This window comes from Cetorhinus maximus, chromosome 10, assembly GCF_964194155.1.
Source record: "Cetorhinus maximus chromosome 10, sCetMax3.hap1.1, whole genome shotgun sequence".
NCBI classification, from domain to species: Eukaryota; Metazoa; Chordata; class Chondrichthyes; order Lamniformes; family Cetorhinidae; genus Cetorhinus; species Cetorhinus maximus.
This window is the reverse complement of record NC_135888.1, coordinates 125,838,029-125,854,261: the sequence shown is the minus strand read 5'-3', so window position 1 is coordinate 125,854,261 and position 16,233 is coordinate 125,838,029. Positions and strand designations below refer to the sequence as shown.

Below are 16,233 nucleotides of genomic sequence, written 5' to 3'. Positions count from 1 at the left end.
AGCTTTGAGTGCTATTGGAGCTGTACTCATCGAAGCAAGTGGAGAGTATTCCATCACACACCTGACTTGTGCCTTGTGGATGGAGTACATGCTTTGGGGAGTCAGGTGGTGAGTTACTTGCTGGAGAATTCCCAGTCTTTGACCTGCTCTTATAGCCATAGTATTTATATGGCAGGTCCAGTTCAGTTTTTGGTTAATGCCAATGCCCAGGATGTTAATAGTGGAGGATTCAGTGATGGTAATGCCATAGAATATCAAGGAGAGATGGTTAGATTCTCTCTTGTTGGAGACAGTCACTACGTGGCACTTGTGTGGTGTGAATATTACTTATTCAGTTGACAGCCAATAAAAGGTGCCAGGACGTTGGGTTTGATAGTGATCCTGGACTCCTGGCCAAGTGCTCAATCCTCACTCTGTGTCTGCATTGTCCTGATGTCCAGGTCTTGCTGCATATGGACACAGACTGCTCCAGTGTCTGATGAGCCGTGAATGGTGCTGAACATTGTGCAATCATCTATAATCATGAGCCTTGGACTGCACGTTTCTTTCAACATTTTCCTTCAGGTCTTAAGGTTCGAAAATAGGGTTGTTTGTGCCTACCCTATTCACAGGCCTTGGATCCACCAACTTGGTTTACCCACTCTTTACCCCATCATCCTACCAACCTTGTTATAAGCAAGAGGCTACAATGAGAGGGGTAAGCTTCAATAGCGAGGGTCTACTGCTTATCATAGCCAAACTCAGGTAAAATACCATATCTTCTGACTCACTGAACAACACAACAGTAGCTTACCAATATACTTATAAAGTCTTGCAACTGGCACACGTCCTTTTTGCTCTATTACAGACACAAACCGGGGTTTTTTTTTCATTTTAAAAGTCATTTCATGAAGGGGTTTATGACCTGTATTTGCAAGCTTATAAATTACAATTACTCCCTGACTGACGTCAAGAGTTTACAAGGTGCTATTAGCAGCCTGCATTTGCACATTAAGACTGCTTCTCTGCAGGAATTATTTAAACAATGGTCTTAAAAGGGCATACCAGATTAGCATCAATAGCCTGCACTTATACAGTGCCTTTAACGTAGCAGAAGTCCTGAAGCACTTCACAGTAGCACACTAATTTTTTCTGTTTGAGCATATGTGGTTTGAAGGACTATTTTAAAGGAAGACAGATAGTCAAAGGTTTAAGGGAGGGAATTTCATTGCTCAGAGCATAGAGAGTTGAAAAGAAGGCCATCACTGAAGGGGAGAAGGAAATCAGGGATGCACAAGAGACCAGAATTGCATGATTTGCAACAGAAGACTGTTGGACGTTACAGATATCGGGTTGAGTAAAGCCATGGAGGGGCTTGGTACATGTTAGGATACAGGCAAAGTTCTGGATGAGCTTAAGTTTACGGACGGTGGAAGAAATCAAACGTGAAAAAGCAAACAACTGGAGGATGGCTAATTTCAGTGAGCTGAAAAGGAATCTGGCAGAGGTAGATGGGAATCAAAGAAAGGCAAGGAAAACAAGAAATGAGCAAAAAGACGTCCTTCAGAAGTAGTAGTTTGGATACAAACTAGATACATTCCCACAAGTGGGAAAGGAAGGGAATCCGAAGCTAGAGCTCCCTATTCAGTTAAAGATAGAAATTAAAATGAAACAGAGAAATATGGCTTATGATTAAATATTGTGCTCATAATTCAATGGAGGACAAAGCCTATTACAGACAAGGAAAAAGGAAATGAGACAAAGATTGTGTGAGCAAAGATTAGTGGGTGATATAAAGCATATGTAGAATTCTTTTGCAAACATCTAACCATTAGAAGAGTGCTCAAAAAAAAGGATGGGGTTGATTAAAGGCAGACGATATGATTGAGGTGCGAAATGCATCTGTTTGCCATCTATTGTCACTGAAAAAGTGAATATCATATCAAAGGAGGAGGTAGTAGAGAAATAAGATAGGATAGGATAGAAAGATGCAAAGTAGGTATTCAAAAGTTTTTTGTAAAAGTTAACCGATCCAGATGGGGTGCATCCTCCAAGGCTGTTGAGGGAAGTGAAGGGTGGAGACCGCAGAGGCTCTGGCCACAAACTTCCAATCCTCATCAGACATAGGAATGGTGCCAGAGGACTGAACTGGAATATTACATCCCTGTTCAAAAAGTGAAAGGGGGATAAACACAGTAATTGTAAGTTAGTCAGCCTAACGTTGGTGATGGAGAAACTTACAAAAACAATGAGAGGAAAAATTGACACTTCGAAAAATATAGGCTGACAGCCTGCCAACACAAAGGCAAATTGTGTTTGACTAATTGGACTCAGTTCTTGATAAAGTAACAGAGGGTTGAACAAGGTAGTGTGGTTAATGCTGTCTATGTGACTATCAAAAAGCATTTGATAAAGTACCATATGATAAATTTGTTAGCAAAATTGAAGTCTATGGGATTAAATTGCATGGTACAAAATTGGCTAAGAAACAGAAAACAGAGAGTAGTGGTGAATGACTGAAGGCTGGTACAAATGGTACTCCCCAGGAGTCAGTATTGGGACCACTGCTCTTTTTTATATTCATTAATGACCTGGATTTGGGTATATAGGGCATAACTTGAAAGCATGCTGCTGGCACAAAGCTTGGAAATGTAATCAACTGTAAGGAGGATAGTAACAGGCATCAGGAGGACATAGACAGCCTGGAGGAATAGGCAGGCACATGGCAGATGCAATTTACCACAGAGAAGTGTGAAGTAATGCATTTTGGTAGGAAGACAAAGGAAAGGCAATACAAGCTAAAATTTGAAGGGGTGCAAGAACAGAAGACTTTGGGGGTAGCCAAACAAGTAGAGGAGGCTTTTAAGAAAGCATGCAATGTCTTTGGCTTCATAAACAACGGCAGAGAGTACAAAAGTAAGGCTGTTATGCTTTAATCTTTATAAGTCATTGGTTAGGCTCCAGGTGGTCACCACACATTGGGAAGGATACCAAGCTCTTAAAGACACAGAGGAGGTTTTTCAAGAATCATAATAAGGGTACAAGTCAGCGGCATGGAGAGACTGGAGAATCCAGTTATTCTCCTTGGAACAGAGAACATTAAAGGGAGGTGTTTAAAATCACCAAGGAATTTGATAGTGTAAATAATGGGAAACTGTTTCCAGTTGCAGAAGGCTCAATAATTAGATTTAAGATAATTGGCAAAAGAACCGGAGGTGAAATGAAGAGGTTTTTTTTGTTTACATGCAGCGAGTTATGATGATCTGCAATGCACTTTCCAAAAGAGAGTTGGAAGCAGATTCAATACTAACAAAAGGAAACTATGTAAATACTTGTAGGAGAAAAAATTGCATAGATTTTTCAAAGAGCCGACATCAGCGTGGTGGGCTGGATGACCTTCTTTGCTGTATCATATGGTGTTTTTATGGAAGGCCTACCAGGAGATCACTGGAGTAATCATGACTGGAGGTAACAAACATCATAACCATGCTCCGGACACAGACTACCCTTCAGCAATGTCACAGCAATTTGAGCAGTATATCAAGTTCTGAAGTATACCCTTCACACTTGGTCACAATTGTGAATTTCTGTCATACTTGAAAACTAAAAGGAGGAAGCATACTGTATTATATTTAACTGACACTTCAGGATTTGTCTATTGGTTGGAAGCAAGTTTTGTGGTCTTGAAGTGACTTCTGATTTGAAATATCTCCAACTTAGCAGCAGAGTGACAGATAATATCATAATCCTCCAATTTACCATGAGTAACACCACTGGTACTGAGAACTGAAATTTTCTTGCCTTGGTTGTCTGAAAGTCACACCATCAAATTTAGGACATTTCAGGACTTTTTTTAAAAAGCTATATGCCATTATGTTTAAGTTACTGTTTCCTATTTTTGTTTCTTCCATATTTGGTAAATAGTACATACAGGTAAAGTGACCCAAAACTAGTAACCTCGGGACAGAGTCAGTGCCAGGTTTCGGGCCTTGGTTTAGGGTCGGGTGGTTTGGGCCAGGTCAGGTCAGGTCAGGCTGGGTTATGTTTTTTGAGTGAGGATTGCAAAGGGCAGTTTTGAAAGAAAGATAGACAATGCTGCAAAGCCAAGAAAATTCTTTCGTAGCTCCTTCAGGTCCGTCAATGTTGCTTTGCCGCAAATGTGCCAGATGCTCAATTTATGCATGTAAATGGGGTTCCGCTGCACTTAAATGAAGTGCTGGTGGTGGAGAGGGAGCAGCTCCAAGGAATTTCCCAGCCATACAGTTAAACCAAAGATGTCGGAGAGGAGGGAATGTCAGGTGATGGCAGTTTAAAAAGTCCAGTTTTCAGATAGCCGGGTTTGAGACACGATACCTGTAATTTTACATTTAAGTCAGAGCAGGCATTGTGGGCAGGGTGGGGGGGGGGAGGTGATGCTACAGACTAGGTAATTATGCTTTTTTCACCTTTTTTTGCAGGTTTTGTTGAAAGCAGCAATCGGACCTCAGAACTGATTTCATCAGGCCACGCCCAGTGGGACAAGGCAAGAAAGAAATTGTGCGCACACATTGCTCATCCCACGAGTTCATTGGGGGGAGGGGTCACGACCCAGTTTTGGAACCCGGAAAATATAGAGATTTAAAAGCCAACCCTCACCTCCACCTGGAGCTGGTTCAGCTTTTTCCTCAAGTCTGTTGTGTCCTCCCCCGAGTTGAGCTTCTTGTGGAAATCCAGTTCTGCATCCAGTAACTCCTTCTGTGCCTGAACAGTCAAAAGAAGAAAAATAATAAATAATCTTATATGAATGTATTCCTTAACCAGCATGAATTTCTCAACCAACACCTTCAAAAATTCATTTATCCCATTGCTGCTTGGAGGACCTCATTGTGCGCAAATTAGCTGCCATATTTCTCCACAATACACCACAAAATATATTCCCAAAAACACTTCTGCCAATTGGATACTTTTTGTCATGAAAAGGGCTAAATAAATGCCTGTCAGAAAGTTGCGGGTTCAAAACAGCACATCGTGTATGCTGACATTCCTTTGCAATACTGAGGAAGTATTTTTGTGTTGGAGATGTTGTCTTTTGGATGAGACGTTAAACGAAGGCTCCATCTGTCTGCTTATATGGTCATAAAAGATTCCATGGCACTATTTTAAGCAGAGCAGATGCATTTGCCCAGTGTCTTGACCATTTATCCCACAAACATCAGTAAAACAAGTTCATCTCGCAATTATGGTATTCTTCCTGTCAAGTCTTTAATGGTTTTCATCATTTTAGCCCTCTCCTCTGCTTTCATACTTTTATTCTTTTCCAAAACAGGTTATCAGGTCATTATCTTATTGCTGCTTTTAAGCTCTTGCTGTGGGAAAATTGGATGCACTGTTTCCTACATTCCAACAACAAATAAGTTTCAAAAAAGGGCTTATCTGGCCATAAAGCACTATGAAACATTCAGCAGTTGTGAGAGTCATCACAAGTTTTTTCTTTACAGTCATGTTATTCTTTGTGCTAACTCTAGCATCTTGTCTCTCAGCCTCTTTAGTTACTTTTCTTTTATGTTCTTTTGACACTGCATACAGCAGGGATCAAACTTTCTGTGATCCATTATCGCAGCAGTTACTAAAATATTAATGGATGGCACTAGTTACTCATGGAAATCGGTAAGGGTGTGTAAAATATTTATGTACATTTATCGCTAACTGCGCCTCATTCGAAGATATCTAAATTGTGCACTCTCGAGGAAGGCATGCTCTGTTTCCATGGTGCCTCTCTTTAATTAATACTGAGGTTTACCTCTGGGGCTGACTGCCTTTACTCAATGTCTACTAAATAGTATTTAACAGCAAATATCTTTCAAGTATAATACAGGCGTAATTTCAATTTACCCACTGAACTCAGTTTCATACTCAAACTCCTCAGGTCGGAAAATCGGAAACCATCAGAATCAATTCATCAATTCTCCATGACACAAACTCACTTAAATAAGTTTGACTTAAGGAAATATCCCAGAGGCAAAAGAACAATGTTTGAAGATTTTGAAACTTGAAAAAAATTGATGCGAAGAAGCCTTTCTGTGCTGGACTTTAACCCAATCCAGGGATGAATAGGACAGTGTTCAAAAATAAAACTACTTCGTGCTTAAGCAGTAAATGAAAAAAATTTTAAAAAACAGATCTGTTAGTTATGTACATCAATTCATTTATCTTGTTCCTCAATGTACTCACTTCCCATAGTAATCACATGCAATCCTGATAGAAGAACATAAGAACCTTTAAGGATAGGAAAAGGTAGTTCATCTTAACCACTTTCTCACTATATTCTTCAATCTTATTCATAATCCAGAATAGATCTATTTGTTTTTTCAATCCATTTATACAGTCTGCTTTAATGGCCTTTGCAGAAAACTTATTCCATAAATATTACCCTTCAAGCGATGTAAATTTCATCACTTTTTTCTTAGTTTTTTTTAAACAAGACAACAGTTAACTACACATTCAAAAAAAAATTTGGAGACTAACATCAGATTTTGATTTTAGTTGTGATGGAGCTGATGATGTTGATGCTGACGTTGCTTTCAGTTCATCTCGCAATTGTGATATTCTTTCTGTCAAGTCTTTAATGGTTTTCATTATTTTAGCCCGCTCTTCTGCTTTCATACTCTTATTCTTTTCCAGTTTGCAAATTAATGCCTGAATTGATGAAAGAACAAAAAAAGATATATATTACAAATATTTCTTAATCTAAACTGGATAACATCAGTAGGTGCATGTTGTTCAAATGAGCACTGTTATACATTATCCATGCAAAAAACATTAGTGTATCAGCTTAACATGACAACATGGGGGAGAATTTGCCCCCGTCGGGGAGGTTGTACGGGGGCGGACGCAAATCCAATCAGCGCCCCCGATCAGGTCCATTTTAATTGGCAGCGTGACGCGCACCCAGAAGCGCTGTGCACTCCGTGCGGGTGCGGGGGGTGGATTCCATGTGTCGAGGCCTGTGCTCTTGCGCAAATTAGTTTAAGTTTCAAAAATTTAAATAAAGAAAAAATGTTAGGACATGTCCCCTCATGTGACAGTGTCACATGAGCTGGGACGTGTCAATGAACATTAATGGAAAATTTATTAAATTTATAAACCCTTCATGAAACCTCACCCCGCCCATGGATGAGGTTCCATGAAAAATACGACGGCCGCCTGGGCTCTTCGCCTGCCCGCCAACCTTAAGATTGGATGGGCAGCTCAGTTTATTACTTTAATTGATTTTTAAATGGCCTTAATAGGCCTTTGACAGTTCAGCAGGCAGCAGCGCGCCCACCGAACTGAAAACCTAAATGACGCACGGTGACGTGGGGGTGCCCACCCGGCAAGCAGGCCCCACCCCCACTTGCCGAGTTGAAAATGCAGGCTACGAAAACAACATTAGCAAGTCTCACACATTGGGCAAAATGACAGAGGAAGTTGGACGGGCTGAATAGGCTTTTCATCCATTCTTACATGTACAAACAGATGAGGGCACAATCTTCTGAAAATGCTTGGACATGCTGCTGCCTCCCAAATCCGTGCCCCCCACTCCAAATTTGAATTTCTCCAATTAGATTTCCAACCCTCCCACGAACCAAAGTCACATTTAACATCCTCAGTGCCCATGGCTGCAGTACCCTATCCATTCTCAACCTTCTCCACCTTCCAGCAATCTTTGTTCTGGCAGACCACACCATTCTACTCCAACTTCAGCCGTCGCTACTTCTGTGGCCTCCTCCAGGCTTAATACAATGAACCCTGAATTCCGTCAGCTCTGAAAACCCCCTTTTTCTTCATTTCGTTATTGATGGCTCTGCCTCCAACTGCCTTTTAAGGCCCTTTTTAAAAGCTACTGCTTTGATCTTTTACTCACCCCACCCAATATTTCCTTATTTGATTCTGCCAAATTTTGTATGATTATGTTTCTATGAAATTTCTTGGAATTTTTTTTATTTTAAAACAATATAGAAATGCAAGTTGTTTTTGAATGTGCACTGCAAGAACTCGATAATCCTATTACCACACAAACATCTTCTCAACTATGGACACTAATGAAACCCAGCTGTACTTCACAACTACCTTTCTCAGCCCTTTCAATGTCTCTAAATTATCAGACTGATGGTCCGACATCCAATCACTGGATGGGTAGAAATTCCCTACAATTAAATATCGGGAAGACTGATGGCATTGTCTTTAAACCCTCTATAAACTCGATTCCCTAGCCATCCCTCTCCTGGTTAGCTGTAATACCATACCACAGTGTTCGCAACTTTTGTGTCATATTGACCGTGAGATAAGCTTCCAACTACATATTCATGTCATCACTCAGGCCACTTACTTCCACAAAGGTAACATCACATGACTCCGCCTCTGCCTCAGCTCATTTGCTGCCGAAATCCTGAAACATCTAGACTTAACTATTCCAAGACACTCCCAGCTGGCATCTGTAAACTTGAGATCATCTGAAATCTGTTGTACATATCCTAAATTGCACCAAGTCCAAATTCGTTATTCCCCGCTGTGCTCACTGACCAACATTTGCTCCCGGTTAAGCATTGCCTCAATTTTAAAATTGCCATCCAGATTTTCAAATCTTTCCACAGCCTCACCCTTCCTTATCTTTGTAATCATCTCCAACCCCACAACCCTCCGAGCTATCAGCACTGCTCCAATTGGTCATCTACTCTAATATCTCCTTATGTGACTTGACATCAAATTTTGCTTTATAACACTCCTCTTAAGCATTTTGGGATGTTTTATTCCTTAAAGGCACAATATAAATACAATTTTTTGTAGCGAGTTGCAGCTGTGATTATCTATGGGCAGAATTTTACATTCGGTGTGCGGGCGCGCGCCCAACACGCTGGGACATAAAATGACGCGCGATGACGTCAGGCGTGTCCTGACATCATTGCGAACTCGGGCGATATTTCATTCGCGGGTGCGCGCAGCAGTCGGCTGTGCATCTGCTGATAATTGAAAGGCCTATTAAGGCCATTAACAAGGTAATTAAGTTGAATTTTACACTGCCAGTCCAACCTTACAGTTGGCAGGCAGGCGAAAAGACCAAGCGGCCTTTACATCTTTTAGGAAACCTCATCCATGAGCAGGATGAGGTTTCCTAAAGCTAATATTAATTAAATAAAACCTTGATTTTCAAAATAATTATCATGTCCCACCTCATGTGACACAGTCACATGAGGTGGGACATGTTTCATTAAATTTTTTATGTATTTATTAATTTTTTAAAAAAGCGCTTCAATCTCCCCGAGGCAGCTCCATGCATCAGGGAGATTGAAGAGCTCTTTGGCGCACATGCGGGAACTGCGCGTGAGGCCCAGCTCTGCCTCCTCCCCCCGCCCACACAGGTAGCACTCAGCACTACCGCTTGCAATCCACGCAGGGCGGGCTTGATTGGCCCACCCGTGTGAACCCTGACTGCCCCGCCCGACAAATGGAAAATCCTGACCTATATCTTTTTTTCTTAATTATTTTATACTGCCTTTCATTTTAGAATCACATTGGGAAAAAGTGCTTAAAGGAAGGTAGCCAAAGATTTTCACTGTTAGGAGCCCAGTTAATATCAGAGAGTTTGCCAGGAAACCTTAACATACTAAGTGTACAGTAAAAAGCATGTGAAGTTTGGCTGCAATTCTATCAATGTCAGACGATCTTTTCAAACAATGTTCTTACCTTCTGGCACTCAATTTGTTTTTCCAACATCTCTTGTTTCTTTTTCCTCATATCTTGCTGCAACTTTAAAGCTTCCTAAAGTCAAAAACGAAATCGAATAAACAATTCATACTGTTACTTTAAAGGTTATATTTCAAACAAAACATCTGCATTGTGCAAAAGTGATAAAATTCAACTCGACCGTGAAAATAGCACTAAAATATAAAATTTCAATTATTTATGAAGAAGTTTATTTTCTTTATTCTTTCATGTGGCATCGCTAGGAAGGCCAGCATTTGTTAACCTTCCCTAACTGCCATTGCAGGGGGCATTTAAGAATCAACCACATTGCTGAGAGTTGGGAGTCACACGTAGGCCAGACCAGGTATGGATGGCAGATTTCCCTCCCTAAAAGACATTGGGCGGGATTTTCCAGCCCCGCCCACCACCAGGATCATCTGGTCCTGCTAATGACAGGGCTGGAAAATTCTGGCCATTAGTGAACCAGATGGATGTTTACAACAATCAATAATAGTTGTCATGGCCACCACCACTGAGACTACCTTTATATTCCAAATTTGTTAATTGAATTTAAATTCCATCAGCTGCAGAGGCGAGATTTGAACCCATATCCCCAGCACATTAGCCTGGGCCTGTGGATTACTTGTCCAGTGACATTGCCACTACACCGCCATCTCCCCTACGCAAGAGAGGATAAACTCTCAATGAAACTGTACAAAAAATTCACAAACAATAGTCATAAGTGTATTTGTTAAAATGAGTTTGTGGTGTAACTTTGATCATTTTTGTTCTTAACAAGCACAGAAGGCAAAAATTACTTCCACAATTCCAGGATCACATTATGGAGATGCTATTAAACAAACAACACAGCATACCATCAATCTGACTGGATATTTAACTAATATTACATTCACTCCCTTCATCTGTGTCCCTTTCCAGGTTCGCAGTGGTAATTCCAAAACTTTAGTTTTCTAAAGATCCAAGAATAGAACTTTTCCATGTCAAGGTAGGCAGAGGAATTGATAATATATTATAATTTGCTTTTATAAATTTTGCCACCAGCTCTCCCTTTCTCAAAAACTTTAGAAAAGTTCTCCAGCCATGTCTTTGTTACCCCTTCCACAGAGAATACCCTCTCTTTTTATCCTTGTTTCCTTCTTTGATGTACTAAATTTGTTGCACTTGAGCCTGAGAGAAATGCTTGCTGTTCCTATTGATGTGCCTGAGATACATAGATGTTGGTGGCAAAAGAGGGTAGTCTGGGTTTGGCCAAAATTAAGCTGGTGTTAGGAAACAGAGACAGTTTAAGTAAGTTATATTTGTATTTGTGGATGTTAGGAATGAGTTTTAGCTTTAAAGTTTAAGTTGATTTGTATTTCTATTTGTTTCTTTTATTCATTCAGGGGACATGGGCTTTGCTGGCTAGGCCAGCATTTATTGCCCATCCCTAGTTGCCCTTGAGAAGTTGGTGATGAGCTGCCTTCTTGAACTGCTGCAGTCCATGTGGTGCAGGTGCACCCACAGTGCTGTTAGAAAGGGAGTTCCAGGATTTTGACCCAGTGACAGCAAAGGAACGGCGATCCATTTCCAAGTCAGGATAGTGAGTGACTTGGAGGAGAACTTCCAGGTGGTGGTGTTCCCATCTATCTCTGCCCTTGTCCTTCTAGATGGTAGTGGTCGTGGGTTTGGAAGATGCTGTTGAAGGAACCTTGTTGGATTCCTATAGTGCATCTTGTAGATGGTACACACTGCTGCTACACTGCATCAGTGATGGATGGAGTGAATGTTTGTGGATTTGGTGCCAATCAAGCAGGCTGCTTTGTCCTGGATGGTGTCCAGCTTCTTGAGTGTTGTGGGAGCTGCACGCATCCAGGCAAGTGGGGAGTATTCCATCACACTACTGACTTGTGCCTTGTAGATGGTGGACAAGCTTTGGGGAGGCAGGAAGTGAGCTACTCGTCACAGGGTTCCTAGTCTCTGACATGTTCTTGTAGCCACAGTATTTATATGGCTAGTCCAGCTCAGTTTCTGGCCAATGGTAACCCCCCACCAGGATGTTGATAGTGGGGGGGTTCAGTGATGGTAATGCCATTGAACATCAATGGGTGATGGCATGTGTTAAGAAAAGACTAAATAGAGTTTTAGTTTCATTTTAATAGGTGCTTGCATTTCTAATGAGATTTTTACAACTCTAAGCAAACACAAGAGTAGAAAAAAAAGCTCAGTTGCCTAGCAACTGGGGTCCAGAGAAGCAGGTCCCTCCCCACAGATACACACAGAAAAATTTAAAAATCAGCAATTTTGATTTGGAAGCTGTTGGAGGTCAGTTGGTTTTGAAGACAGCTGTCAAGCAAAAACACCCTAGAAGCGGAAGTTAGCCAGTCACAAGCTAAAATTGGTTGAAAGTAGCTGCCAGGAAGGGACTGGAGCAAAGGGGACAGATAGCCAGTCCCAAGCTAAAGAAAAGACCCCAAAATCCTGGGGACTAGAACAGGAGAAAGTCCCAAGCAGGCCTTCTAGTCAAAGGAAGGACAGGAACCTGGGAAAAGGTCCTGTTAAGTGAAGTTAAGAGTGAGGGGCAGAAAAAAGCTCTAAGCTTCAAGTTTAAAGCTTAAAGAGATAAAGGCTTGAGAAATCAGAAGATCCAAAGAGACGGCTGAAAGTCTGTAACTCTTTGCTATGGGCATGATGACGACTGAGTTGATGAGAGGGAGTGCATGCAAGACAGCTTGAATGCATGTGGTGACCCAGGGAAGAGGAACAAGGAGAGTTCGAAATCCTGGAGGTGAACTTTTGCAGAAGGTGTCCGAGAGAAAACATCGCTTTGGGAGAAGATTCCAAAGCGAGTTCTTGGAAAGCGGAGATTGGAAACCCTCGTGTGAAAGACGGAGTGCAGTGAGACCATTTGGCTCACGGTGCGACAAGCATCTTGGGGGGGCGGGGGTGCAGTTGAGGAGAGATCCATAACATTTGTTTGAGGTTGCATCTGTCACTTGGTTTCAGAGTGTGGTATGTCTGACAACAAGTGGAGAGGTGGAGCTGGGTGCTGTCAGTAACCTGCCCAGCACAAGTGCTGTGCATGGTATTAATGATAAACTTTCCATTGGTAATGATATGGAGAAGCCCAAGGAGAAGTCCATATGAACCAAGTGGAAAAGTCTTTTCAAACAATGTGACACCTGCATCATTAAAGGGGCCGAAATATTCAAATGAGCTTCCTGCTTTACCAAGGTCACGAATCTATGGGTTTTAATACTTCATTGTCTCCAAGGGGCAACTCCAATCAATCGAGGCAATTAACATCTCCTTGCAATCTTTTACTATTCAGGGTTAGAATTAGACTATATTTCCTATTTTGACTTAATGTAATTGAGCAATCGCAACAAAACGACTGTCACTTAATTATTCTGTTTTCTGTAAAAAGGACAGATGCCATTTAACTACCATCTTACGTTGAAATTAAACATATTTCTTTATAAATAGCCTGTTCTACATAATTAATTAATGAAATGGACCTTTAACTTAGTTTGTATCTGTAACCCTTCAAAGAAGTTCAGAGAGACTTCATTTCTTCACTCATGGAATGTGGGTGTTGCTGTAAGGGAAGCAATTATTGCTCAGCACGAATTAATTGCCCTTGAGAAGATGGTGACGAGCCACCTTCTTTAACCATTTCAGTTTGTGTGGAGAAGATACATCTACAGTGCTGTTAGGGAGAAAGGTCCAGTATTTTGATCCAGTCATCATGAAGGAATCCGATATATGGTGTGATTTGGAAGGAAATTTGCAGGTGGTGTCATTTCCATGAGCTTGCTGCCCGTGTTCTTCTAAGCGTTAGAGGTCGTGGGTTTGGAAGGTGCTGTCAAGAAGCCCTGATGAATTGCTGAAGTGCATCTTGTAGATGGGTCAAACTACTGCCACTCTGTCAGTAGTTGAAGGGAGAGAATATTTAAGGTGGTGCATGGGGTGCTGATCTAACGGGCTGGATGGTGTCAAGCTTCTTGAGTCTTTTTGAAGCTGCACATATCTAGGCAAGTGGAGAGTACAGTCATACAGCCATTATGGCAAATCAGGTGGCCATTCGGCCCATCGAGTCCATGCTGGTTATAGATTCCAAATTTTAAAAAATAATTTTGTCCCAAAGCAGTGGTAAATCTTCTAATAAATCACTCTCCTGACTTGTGCCCTGAAGATGGTGGACAGGTTTTGGGGAGTCAGAAGGCAAATTACTCCCATAAAATACCCAGCCTCTGAGCTTCTCTTGCAGTTACAGTATTTATACGGTCAGTTAAGCTTCTGGTCAATTGTAATTGCTAGGATGTTGATAGTGGCAAATTCAGCATTCTAGTACCGTTGAATGTCAAGGGGAGATATTGCTGGCTAGGCCAGCAATTATTTCCTGTCCCTAACTGCCCTTGAGAAGGTGAGCTGCCTTCTTGAACCGCTGTAGTCCCTGCGGTGCAGGTCCACCCACAGTGCTGTTATGGAGGGAGTTCCGGGATTTTGACCCATCAACAGTGAAGGAACAGCAATATATTTCCAAGTCAGGATGATGTGTGGCTCGGAAGGGAACTTCCAGGTAGTGGTGTTCCCATGTATCTGCTGCCCTTGTCCTTCTAGATGGTAGCAATCCTGGGTTTGGAAGGTGCTGCCTAAGGAGGCTTGTTGAGTTCCTGCAGCGTATTTTGTAGATGGTGCACACTGCTGCCACTGTTTGTTAGTAGTGGACGGAGTGAATGTTTGTGGAAGGGGTGCCAATCAAGCAGTCTGCTTTGTCCTGGATGCTGTCGAGCTTCTTAAGTGTTCTTGGAGCTGCACTCAGGCACAGTGACTTATGCCTTATAGATGGTGGACAGGCTTTGGGGAGTCAGGTGGTGAGTTTCTAGCCTAGCCTCTGATCTGTTCTTGTAGCCACAGTATTTAAATGGCTAGTCCAGTTCAGTTTCTGGTCAATGGTAACACCCATGATATTGATTGTGGGGGATTCAGCGATGGTAATGCCATTGAACCTCATGGGGCAATGGTTAGATTCTCACCCTCCCCACCCTACCAAATTATACCAGTGGTGGGGATGCCATCAGGGGCCTGCCAGCCAGTGAGCCAATTGAAGTAATTAATTCCCACTTAAGGGTCTTATCCAATTGCCGCTGATTTAACCGATTGCAGGAGCAGCCATACCAAGCGCCCAGCCCGGCAGGTTTCCCTGTGCAGGTTGGTGGTGGGTCGCTCCTTAACTAGCCTCCTGGGTCCATCGGAGGGCTCTCCCCTGCACTCCTCGAAGGTTTTACCTACCTTCCACCCATAGCCTCTCCAACCCCAGCAGCAGCCCCACCCTTCCCCCACTTGCTGGAGCTTGCCAGCTGGTGAGGCACCCAGAAACCTCCCCAAACCCTGATCCAATGCCACTCACCCCTGGAGAACTGCTAGCCAATCAGAGGCAGAACTTCCTGTTCCTGAAGGGCGGAAATCCTGCCTCCATCCTTACCTATACCACTGCCCCATTGGCAGGACAGACCAAAGAGTGGTGATGGAGGGATCTTGGATGTTGGCAGGAAGGTATGATTCTCTGACTGTGTCAGGCTGTTGCTTGACTGCCTTGTGGTACAATTTTGGCACAAGTTCCTAGATTTACTGAGGAATTATTTGCAGTGTCAACTATCACATCTGCTGCTGAGGTCAATGCAGAGTGGTTCATCCAATTTTATTCTCATATAACTTTCTTAAAGCAGCTTGATACCATTTACGATCAACCGCATTACTGAAAGTCTGCACTCACATATATGCCAGGTCGGGTAAGGAATGCAGATTTGCTTCCCTAATGACATTAGTGAACTAGATGGGATTTTTAGTAGGTTATGCTAGTTTCATGGCCATGATTATTAATACTGGTATTTTTATTCCAGGTTTATTTAATTAAATGAATTTAAATTTACTAGTTGCTATGGTAGAGTTTGAACTCATTTTCTCCACAACATGGGTCCAGGCCTCTCGATTGCTTGTCCAGTAACATACCACTATGCTACTGCACTCGACTGGTGCTCTTAAACTTTCCAACATTAGTGTTACTAACAGATTTGCTCAAAATTAGAATTTAAATCAAGTACTCAAGAGCTCACTTTAAAGTGAGAGAAATTCATTGAGTATGTTCAAGACAGCAATCAATAGGCTTCCAGACATTAAAGATATCAAGGGATTTGGGGATAGAGCGGGAAAATGGTGTTGAGGTAGAAGATCAGCCATGATCTAGCTGAATGGTGGAACAGGCTCGAGGGGCCGAATGGTCTACTCCTGCTCCTATTCCTTATGTTCCTATGTTCCTAAATTTAATTTAAAAGTGAAATGTAGTGTGCGTAAGATGCTAGAAAGACCACAAAGAAAACGGTGGCAATAATATCTAGGGTACCTGCTTTTTCCTGAGAGCTTCTTTTGCTTCTATTGCTTTACCGGATGTAACAGAAGATTTATGATTCGTCTTTGTGACTGCACAACTATATCCTGCCTTTACCAGGCTTGTGGAGGTAGGAGGCCCCTAAGGAAACAAATGTAGTACAA

At 42.0% G+C, this 16,233-nt stretch overlaps 1 protein-coding gene across 4 annotated transcripts in view; it reads right to left on the bottom strand.

Annotated features, from left to right (window-relative positions):
- The window catches only part of rbm27 (RNA binding motif protein 27), a 164,745-nt gene that overhangs the window by 78,770 nt on the left and 69,742 nt on the right, over positions 1–16,233 (bottom strand). For all 4 annotated transcript variants that reach the window (XM_078551101.1, XM_078551104.1, XM_078551103.1 and 1 more), the window contains exons 14-17: positions 16,085–16,210; positions 9,682–9,756; positions 6,484–6,654; positions 4,615–4,719 (exon numbers count right to left, since the gene is read on the bottom strand). In XM_078551101.1, coding sequence (XP_078407227.1) covers positions 4,615–4,719; positions 6,484–6,654; positions 9,682–9,756; positions 16,085–16,210 — 477 coding nt within the window. The remainder of the gene's footprint in view (positions 1–4,614; positions 4,720–6,483; positions 6,655–9,681; positions 9,757–16,084; positions 16,211–16,233) is intronic.